This window comes from Nelumbo nucifera, chromosome 1, assembly GCF_055504915.1.
Source record: "Nelumbo nucifera cultivar China Antique chromosome 1, China Antique-T2T, whole genome shotgun sequence".
Classification (NCBI taxonomy): domain Eukaryota; kingdom Viridiplantae; phylum Streptophyta; class Magnoliopsida; order Proteales; family Nelumbonaceae; genus Nelumbo; species Nelumbo nucifera.
In genome coordinates this window covers 36,494,950-36,505,492 of record NC_142649.1, presented here as the reverse complement: position 1 = coordinate 36,505,492, position 10,543 = coordinate 36,494,950, and the positions used below count along the sequence as shown (strand labels likewise).

At 38.1% G+C, this 10,543-nt stretch overlaps 1 protein-coding gene across 2 annotated transcripts; it reads left to right on the top strand.

The window, feature by feature from the left end:
- Positions 1-1,201: 1,201 nt before the first annotated feature.
- LOC104608290 (putative galactinol--sucrose galactosyltransferase 2) lies at positions 1,202-8,791 on the top strand. 2 transcript variants are annotated; one of them, XM_010274231.2, is made up of 14 exons: positions 1,202-1,662; positions 3,178-3,422; positions 3,807-3,897; positions 4,178-4,226; positions 4,344-4,435; positions 4,566-4,673; positions 4,760-4,870; positions 5,275-5,685; positions 6,416-6,557; positions 6,636-6,703; positions 7,242-7,376; positions 7,475-7,689; positions 7,873-7,961; positions 8,284-8,791. In XM_010274231.2, the coding sequence occupies exons 1-14, from the start codon at positions 1,361-1,363 to the stop codon at positions 8,563-8,565; spliced, it is 2,340 nt and encodes a 779-aa protein (XP_010272533.1). In that variant the 5' UTR covers positions 1,202-1,360; the 3' UTR covers positions 8,566-8,791. The 2 variants fall into 2 exon arrangements, with proteins under 2 accessions (XP_010272533.1, XP_088760495.1); XM_088904369.1 differs by lacking the exon at positions 1,202-1,662 and adding an exon at positions 1,688-2,336.
- Positions 8,792-10,543: the final 1,752 nt, after the last annotated feature.

The window sequence follows — 10,543 nt, the reverse complement described above, 5'->3', positions numbered from 1 at the left end:
ATGGATTCTCTCAAGCGATTTTCGTTATAGATGGTTTTTCTTAACATGCGACAAAGAACAATAACAGGGGAGTCCTTGGAAAACTGACGAAACCGATGGTAGACGAGAGTAGACCCAGAAACGACAAAAAATTGATGAATATATGTAGGAAAGTTGGATTCGCGTCGCTACTAGATTGTCGTCTCATCGAGGAACACGATGAACAAGTATCCATAAATGTTGTGCTTTGCTCGCCAAAAGAGTGATAGGAATGATAAAGGAAATCAGGAAAAAATAGGGGAAATGGGAGAATGAGAAAGGAAAATGGGGGAAGAGAGATCAGAAGAGAGGGATTTCGGTTCAATCTATTGCTACAATGACCATTGCATCAACAAGGACAGGATAGAGGGAGGGAATGTGAGAAGAAGAAGAAGAAGAAGAAGAAGAAGAGAGAGGAAAGAGAGAAGAGATCGACCTCCTCACCGGAGATGGGGTTGATGACAGTAACGACAACGGCATGAGATTCTTCCTTCTCACCGCAACTCAATCGTAGATTGGATTGGAGGGGTTTTTTGTCCAAAAAGAAAAAAAAAATGAAAACTAATAGCGGAATGGGAATCACATTTCGGGGGAGGGGGTCGAGATGGGAGAATGGCATTCTGATTCCTCATTTCCATTCTATTCAACCAAACATCCGGAATCGGAATGGGTCATTCCGATTCTGATTCCAGGGTCCTATTCCCTCGAACCGAACAGACCCTAAGTGTGGCATGCTCTGTAAGGAGTCCATCCTAATTCCTGACCTGCCTACCTAGATTTCTTATTCATTTTCTCTACCTGTACGCTACTCACAGCACACTGCAGCCACGCATCTCACAACATAACCATTCAAGGCAGGTGGAGTGTGGGTAGAGAATAGTGGGCAGAAAATCTAATTTGGCCCAACAGCAGTATACTCGCCCTATTTTTGTTAGAGACCAGTTCTACTCCTCACAGAGGGTGCCTCACACGCATATCCTACCATGCATTGGGAACATCTCCCGGGATATGCGTGTGAGGTCGGTGTGAGGAGCAGATACGGTCTCCTCTTGTTATGTCTTGCCCTTGATCCATAAAGAAAATGTGGATAAAAAATATGAGAACTACATATGTGGACTGTGGAAGGAAGAAAATTAATAATAACAATAAATAATTAAAAAAAAAAGAAAGAAAGTGCACGAGTCATCTCTCCATTGGGGAACAATTGCCGATTCCCGTCACAAACCTTTTCCGCTACTAATTGCCTCCTGTTTCTTTTCTTATGTTCCCGGGATTATCCTAACTGTTTTCCAACGGTCGAAGTTTCAACACTCACCAGACCAGTTTGCTGAGAAGAAACACCATGATTTCTCCATCTCTTAGATCTCTGCCCCTCAATGCCCGCTTTTCGCACTTTCTGTCCCCAAATCATAATAGGATTTTATCCAAAGCAAGTCTTCATTTGCACAAGACATGGAAGCACTCTATGAGTTTAAGCGAAATGCCCGCCATCAACGATGGGATTTTGAGGATTAACGGAAAAAATGCGCTCACTTGCGTTCCAGACAATGTCATTGTTACTCCATGGGAAAATGCTTCAGCTTTTGTCGGTGCAACTTCAACTCATAAGAGTTGCCGGCATGTTTTCAAGCTGGGAGTGATTCAGTAAGTTATCTTTTATTTTTCCTCTTCACTACTTCCGTTTTATGTCCATTTTGAGATTCAGCTTCCATAGGTTTCTTTATCGGTAAGAGTGTACTATCGCAGATCTTCTCAAGATGTTTTAGGAATATGATATTTTCTATTTATTCAGTAATAGATCCTTCATTTGGTGACGGCTGACAGGGCAATTGAGAACTGCTTCTTTGGTACCGACATTTTTCTATCAGAATTTTTGGCCATTTTTCCCTTTTATTAATTGGTGAATGGAATATCCTGTGTTTCGGTATCTGTTAGACTTCCGGATCTGCTTCTTTTGGTATTCAGTGTTTTCTATCGCTACTATTTACGTTTTTGCTCATTTAACAGATGTACATGTATGTTGGAGTAGAAAGGCCTTTCATTATCCTGGTTATTTTTATGTAATGAGCTTTACAATGAAACCCGATTTTCATTAAAGATATAGGTCTACACTGAAAGATTTGCTGCCGGGAAATTAGGTCCACTTTCAGATTATATAGATATGTAGATATGCCTTTCTTACTTTCCAGGAGATGATATATGGTCCGCCTTTTTAGATGCATTGCTCTGTTTTGGGGGAAAACATAGATGTACATGTGTACAAGAAGAGAGGACCCACCATTTGATCGCTTGTTCTCAAATGGGCTTAACCATGAAAGGTCAGGTTGACCATATAAACTCACCTATCTAGCCCTAATTTTGTTGTTTTACCCTTTGTGTTTATGGATTTGCTTTTAGTATGTTCTCTCTGACCATCCAAACTAAAAAGAGCTTTGAGTTGCTCTCATTTTCAACATTAGCTGTGGATTGTCCCCAGGGATCATTACTTGGTGCAATGGTAAAATCTTGGGCCGACATGCAAGTAGGGCTGCAAACGGATTGTATCCGGTGAAATATATCAGGACCCAAATGTAATTTATTAATTTTTGGATTCAAATTGGTCTTCTCTACAGGATTAATATCAGACTGAATTTGAATTTGGATTTTAATCAGATATTGAATGTCTGTGCATTTAAATTGGATCAGATAGAGGTGGAACCATATCATCACCTTTAAATGGATCAATTTTGAATTTGAATTTGGAGAAATGGATACCATTTGCAGACCTCTGCATGAAAATGAGAGTTTGGGCCTGAGAGTGGCCACTTTGTGGAAAAAAAAAACCAAAAGTAGGTCCATATCCAGTCTACCCCTCCCAAGACCCTGGATAGCCGGGAGGGTAATGGCCCTTCTTAGCCGTTAATCTTCCCCACCCATTACCAAGTTTCCTGCATGATCCTAATTAGTAATTTAATACCTTGTACTTTTTTCTCAATGTTTTGTCATGCTATGTCAAAATTTGCAAGGCAAACTTTAATCAGTTTAATTTGTTATTCAGTTTCATTATTTGAAAAATAAATTACAGAAAAATATACTACCATATACTGCTGTTATTGGAAGAGAATTTATAGGAGAACTGGAGGAACAGTTGATGGAATAAACTTTGTATTTGTGATACAGGGATGTCAGATTGCTTTGCTTGTTTCGATTTAAGATTTGGTGGATGATACCTAGGATGGGGACCTCTGGAAGTGATGTTCCCATTGAGACACAGATGTTGCTCATGGAAGCAAAGGAAGAAGAAACTATTGCTGCTTCTGATAGATCTACATCCTATATTCTCTTCTTGCCTGTGCTAGATGGAGAATTTAGAAGCAGTTTGCAGGGGAATTCTGCAAAAGAGCTTGAGTTGTGTGTTGAGAGTGGTAAGCTGTTTATGGGTTCTGGTTCTAATTATTTATGATATGTGGAACAGTGCAGAGAAATTGGAATCCACCATCAGATCTCTCTGAGGGGATCTGATAAGCATGATGTCAATTGATGGGATGACACTGGCCATTGTTGCACAAACATTAAGAAAAAAAAATCTTGGATGGCTTATATTCTGGTTCAGTTTTGAGATGGGTATTCTGCTCAATGGATTGGATGGAGTGGAGGGTCCCAACCTCACTACATGTGACAAGTGTAAAACATATTTATAGCAGAATAAATTCTTTAAACCTATCTTCCTCTCAATTTTTTTCTAGTCTTTGTTGTACACTACGTCTCATTCATGGTCTAACTACATGGGTCTCTTTTATATTCTGTAGGTGATCCAACTATTATTGCATCTCAGTCTTTAAAAGCAGTTTTTGTGAATAGTGGAGACAATCCATTTGATCTCATGAAGGAGTCCATGAAGTAGGTTGGCAACCTTTTACAGAAATATTCGAATTTCTTAAACATTTCAAAAATTTCTAGAGTCAAAACCTTCCTGCAGGCTGCAGGTGGAACGCTGATCATGGCCATTATATTATTGTAGTTATCATACAAGAGGAGTCCAAACTGTGGGATTAGTTGACAATTTTGTCATCGTCCCCAAGAGATGGATTGATTTAATGTTAGTGGTGGTGTGGGAACTAGGGAGATCATTGGCTTTTTTCCTCACATCAATTGACCATGGACTTTTGATCATAATCAGGATGTTGGAGAAGCACAAAGGGACCTTTTCACTTCGTGAATCCAAGAAGGCAAGTAGATATCTCACTTAAATCATTCCATTTTGTTTATTTAGACGTTCAATTTAGTCATGTTGTAAAATTAACAGATCCCAAGAAAAATGGACTTTTTGTTGTTTACTGAAACAGATGCCTGGAATGCTGGATTGGTTTGGTTGGTGCACCTGGGATGCTTTTTATACAGAAGTTAATCCTCAGGGAATCAAAGATGGCTTAAAGAGGTGAATCTGTGGAAGTGTTCCACTGTGCTTATTGTCATTCTTCATGCATATTCTTTTTTTCTTCCTATATCTTCACCGAACGACATGTTATGACTTTTCATATTTTCTTATTTTCTTTTGTCTAGTTCAGCTTATCTGAAGGGGGCACTCCAGCAAGATTCCTAATAATAGATGATGGGTGGCAAGATACAACTAATGAATTCCAGAAAGATGGAGAGCCCTTTCCTGAAGGATCACAGTATGATTATCCACCACCTTTTTCTTGTAATCATTTAATTTAGATACTACCAACATATTATCTAATCCCATTTTTGTCAATTGCAGATTTGGGGCCAGATTAGTCAGCATCAAGGAAAACACCAAATTTCGGAAAAATGAAGCAGCAACAGACCTAAAGGATTTTGTGTCTGAAATTAAAAAGGAGTTTGGTTTGAAGTATGGTTTCAGTACTGACTCTTTTGAGCTTTTCTTTCATCATGATGTAAGTCAAAGATAACCATGGAGTACACCATAAGGGTGCCATACCATGCTGGTATGCACCCCAAAGACCTACCATTCCGTTGCTCCTGTTGGGAGATTTTCCTGCTCCAAATTTAACCTGATCATCAAATAATTCTAACCAACTGAAGCTTGCAAAAATTTAGATGCATAGGAATTTGACACTCACTTTTGCAACTAGGAAATCCCCTTGTACATGCACCATATATAGAGTTAGAGTTACGCTATATAGTGACTATCCTTCAATGTCCTCCTACTCATGAGCAATTTATATTTTCTAACTGCTAATAATATGTAGGAGGTTTACTGATGGTAACTTGTATTTTTCTTAAAATTTTCAGGTACGTCTATGTATGGCATGCACTGATGGGGTACTGGGGGGGAGTTCATCCAGATGCCCCTGGAACTAAGAAATATAAGTCGAAATTGAGATACCCAGTACAGTCACCTGGAAATTTAGCTAATATGAGGGATATATCCATGGATTGCATGGAGAAATATGGTGTTGGTACCATTGATCCAGATAAAATTTTTGAATTTTATGATGATCTACACAGATATCTGGTTTCTCAAGATGTGGATGGGGTTAAGGTAGATGTACAAAACATTCTGGAAACAATAGCAACTGATTTGGGAGGTCGAGTATCACTCACCCAAAAGTTCCAGCAGGCACTCGAGAAGTCAATAGCTGCAAACTTCAAGGATAACAGCATAATCTGCTGCATGGCTCAAAGTACAGATTCTATTTATAAGTAATGGAACTAATACCATTCAATTACATGCATCATTGCATGTCTTTAGTTTGTTTTCATGTGTCTACACACACGTGCATGCACTCTCACTTGTACACACACATACGAGGAGAGAGGGAGAAAGAGGGGGGGGGGGGGGGGGGGCAGCATGCAAATATATTTTACTAATACCCAATATCCCATGTAATCATATGCATCATTTTATTCGTGAGAGTGAGTGCATGTTGGACATAAGCTGAAACTCTTTTTTGGAAAAATAATAATTTGATGTTTGAACCGTTTTCTTATTCTCATAGGATATCATCGATATATAAATTCAAATACGTGTTAGAGATAGGTTAACTATTTCAGATCCCATGCACGACGCTCATATACATGAAGCATTTTCTTATGTTCATCATCATAATCATCCATGTCTTATCCCAAATATATGGGGTTGGCTACATGCATCCTGTTTGCTATCAAGAATTATTGCCAATCAATCAAATTGCAGTTTCCATTCCTTCCATGGGCTGAAATGACTTTCATGGGAACCATGTATTCCTTTTCATATAGAAATACATTCTTATGTTATGTACTAGTATAAAACTATAAACTGATTTATCTTCTAATTTCACCAACTAAGCTCTAAAGATTTCATTGGATGGGGCTTCCTGAGGTTTTTATCATCGCTACTTCCTTCTAAAGTTTCATATCATACCTTAATTTCTGCTTACATTTTCCATTTCAGTTCAAAAAAAAGTTCTATCACCAGAGCATCTGATGATTACTGGCCAAAAAACCAAGCATCACAGACATTGCACATAGCTGCAGTGGCTTTTAACAGCATATTTCTTGGTGAAATTGTAGTCCCAGATTGGGACATGTTCTATGTAAGATTCAGATTTACCCATCACAAAATTCTACTTCTTTATGTTTATCTCAAGTATTAACTTTTCCTAAATTTTCAGAGCCGCCACTATGCAGCTGAGTTTCATGCAGTCGCTCGAGCTGTGGGAGGCTGTGGTGTTTATGTTAGGTAAACAATTTTTGTCATAGAATAATGTTATTAAGTGGGATCAGATTGGCCTAGAAACTGCCATGCATTGAATTTATATTGGATGTCATGCTGATTTTTTTTTTTAGAGTAAGGCCTAGAAAAATGGAGAAAAAATTAGGCAATATAAAATACCAAAAGAAATGGCATAGCTATTTGAAATGAAAGAGTGACATGACTATAAGGTATAGATTCAAAGATGATTGCACTCATTGGATTTTAGGAGTTGTCCCAACAGGAGATAAAATGAGGGAAAGTAGAGTAAGATGATTTGGGTAGAAACATAAACGACCAACCCCTTCAACAATAAGAATTATCTGATGCAAGTTGATGGAGAATAATTGAGGCCAAAAAGGACATGGGTTTCAATACTTAGATTCTGCGCAGTCCGTTGATTTTGTTTCCTAATACATAGCGTTTACTAGACCATTGCCAACTTTGTTTTGTGACATCCAAATAATGATAATGATGCCTTTGAAGAATTTACTTGATAACAACATACACTTGCTCTTTGTATTAGTGACAAACCTGGCCATCATGATTTCGAGATACTTAAAAGGCTTGTACTTCCCGATGGATCAGTTCTTAGAGCTAAATACCCTGGGAGGCCATCACGAGACTGCTTATTTAATGATCCAGTTACAGATGGGAAGAGGTAGCTTTTTTATTTTATTTTTTTTTACTTGGTGTAATGGATGATGAATCTATTTCTTTTATCTATCCTCATGTGCTTCTCTGGCATCTACATTGCAGTCTTCTGAAGATTTGGAATCTGAACAAGTTTTCTGGAATTCTAGGCATTTTCAATTGCCAAGGTGCAGGAATCTGGCCATGTTTGGATAAGAATGTTCAGAACAGTAGCGATCCCGAGCTATCTGGACATGTTAGCCCTGCTGATATTGAGTATTTTGAAGAGATTTGTGGAGACACATGGACAGGAGATTGTGCAGTCTTTTCTTTTAATTCAGGTACAGTTTTGTCTTATGAATTTTGCACCCATGGAATATATGAAGTTTGCTTTCCATTTTTATTGAATTGTCTTGGAGATGCATCTGGTTTTCAAGATTTAAATGAATTATCTTGCCGGGTTCTTCATTCATCAATTTATTGACAGATCTATGACATTTATGTTTTTCTTTATGCAACTTCAGGATCTCTGTCTAGATTGCCAAAGAAAGGATTCTTGGATGTATCATTGAAAGTCTTGCAATGTGATGTGTTTACTATATCTCCAATCAAGGTTAGTCAATAAGTATAAAAACTAAGGTAGAAAAAATTCACTTCATTTTAGTTATCCATTGTATTTGAATCCGTAAGTTCAGCCTAAGAAGCAGAGTCACTACCTGAATGTCCATTGCATTTTAATTTACCCCTACTGCTTTAGATTATTAATTTACATTCTCAAATACACTGGAAGATCCAATAAATCATTTCATTCCAAGTGATTGGTAAATGCCCCCATTACTTAACAAACTCTTCGTCTTTTCCAATAAATCAATTCATTTTATTATCCACTTTTTCCCTTTTTGATATTGAAACTTCTAACATTGTCATTTATGCAGCTTTACGATCAAAGGGTTCAGTTTGCACCAATTGGATTAACAGAAATGTACAATTCTGGAGGGGCTATTGAAGAAATGGAATTCTTCTCTGACTCATCTCAATGTGGTATAAATATAAAGGGGAGAGGGCCAGGTCGTTTTGGGGCATATTGTAGTGTAAGACCCAAATTTTGCACTATGAACGGTAAGAAAGAAGAATTTCAGTTCAAAAGTGAAGATAATTTTTTGACAATAACGGTTCCTTCTGGAATCAATTGTTGGGATATGGCTATTTACTTTTGACTCTTGATTTTTTTTTTTTGGAAAAAGCCTCCTTTTGCATTTCAGTTATAGTGGCCTACATTAGTGCTTTCATTGGGAGGATATTGTTTTTTCAAAAACTCATTATATGTAAAAGAGGTTGCTTCTTTGAGATGCATGCCATCTCTCTTCAATTTCAAGTTGTGTAATTTTGATCACTGAACCTAATTATAATTCTAACAGCAAATTATTCTAAAATTTCTTTCAAGTTTTGCATAAACTTGAGTTGGGAAAGAAAAAATAAACATAAATGGAGAATTAGCATTTGTCATTGAGGAGTTGAAGTTTGATATTGGGAGTACTAAAATTTATTGGGCTAACTAACACTTACCAGCTTTAAATGTAAAAGAGGATGGAGGTGGCCATGTTAGAGTTCTCCTAGTAGCCACTATGAGTGTAGCAGGTTGGATCTCCGTCCAAAGACATTGGTATAGTTTGGTGGGAAAACGTAAGAGTGAAGGGAATTCATCTCATCTGATTTCCAAAGGTTATTAGGATCACGTGGTAATGCATATGTGCAAATAAGTATTAACCAAATATGATATATGATATTTGGATTTAACTTTTATGGCCTATTACGAAACCTAAAACAAATATCCACTTTATGATTCATGGGCCATCCATATACCAAAACTTTGCCCATAATGGTTATTGAAGGTCATACCATTACATTTCTATTTGGAGAGAAACCAAAATTTAGCTTAGCTGCTTTGAAAAGCCTAACTATATGTATTGTGTCAAGTACTCCATATGTACATTGCTTTATTTGTCCGCCCCCCCTTATGCTGCATTAATTTCAGTGTAAAAGGTTGGAAAACAATTTTTTTGGACCCTTAAGAGGCAAAAATATCACTGAAATTTTACAGATTTACAAGGTTTCATACTCTTTTTTTGGTGAAACAAATGTTCGTGGGGTGTTCCTGCCCCCAGGTTTGTCTAGCCTTCACTATTAACTATTTTGCCATCGAGAATGTTGAACTGTATTCTGTTGTTTGACTCGTTAAGAGACGAAGACACCCTAGCCCGAAACAAGCCCAGTCCGTCGTACCGCCAAGGCTGGATTGGCCGAAACCCATTGCAGAATTCTGATTTCCACTGCAGATCTACAATATTTCGAAAGGTCAATTATCCCCACTTTATGCGCAATGCCTGCTCGTGAATTGGCATTAATTCTGAACTGGCACCTACCCCAACTGTACTTTGAACCTATGATTCTGACATTGGGCTGAACCGTTATTCTCCCTTTTTTTATAGGCAAAATATGAGTTACACAAGATGGGGGTAATTCTTCCACAAGAATCAGGAAAACAAATTACACTAAGATCATATGGGATACAATTAGCATTAACTGGAGTGATAGATTGAGAAATTCCTAGCGAGCCAGTCCGCAGCTTGATTTCCTTCATGATACACATGTCTGAATGAGATGCTTGCATTGATCCACACTGTTACATTGAGGCACTCTTTGATGATGTTATCCAGATTCCACGGGGACTGCACCTTCTTTCTAAGACAATTAACTACGAGCTTTGAGTCTCCTTCTATGATGATTGGGGAATCCTTGTAGTTAATGGCCATGTTAACCACTTCCCACGCCACCTAGGGGTGTCAATGAAAAATCGAAAAACCGAAAAACTGAATTGGAAAATGCAGTTAATTGAACTTGATGCGACGCAATCTGGTTGTTCCTAGCTAGAGGTGACTTGGCTCCCAGTAGACGACGGACGTGGAGAATCTGCACAGAAAGAATCAGAGAACCCGAGGGTGCTTACTCGACGAGGTCGCTCTGATGCTTAAGTCAATATGTGCGAGTTGAAAGTGATTAGAAAGCAAGAGAGCTAGTTAGCAGTAATTGCGTGTGTACCTTGGGCCCCTGGAGGGAGGCCTGTATATAGTGGAGTCCTTGTGGGCTTCGCGGAGTAGTTCCGAGATCATTTCCATGATAGAATCTGTTTTCACG

Excerpts from the sequence above, each read along its gene's own strand:
- LOC104608290 (XM_010274231.2), top strand. The coding sequence starts at position 1,361 with ATGATTTCTCCATCTCTTAGATCTCTGCCCCTCAATGCCCGCTTTTCG. Across the intron at positions 1,663-3,177 it reads TTCAAGCTGGGAGTGATTCA|GGATGTCAGATTGCTTTGCT; the intron begins GTAAGTTATCTT and ends TTTGTGATACAG. Across the intron at positions 4,227-4,343 it reads CACTTCGTGAATCCAAGAAG|ATGCCTGGAATGCTGGATTG; the intron begins GCAAGTAGATAT and ends TTACTGAAACAG.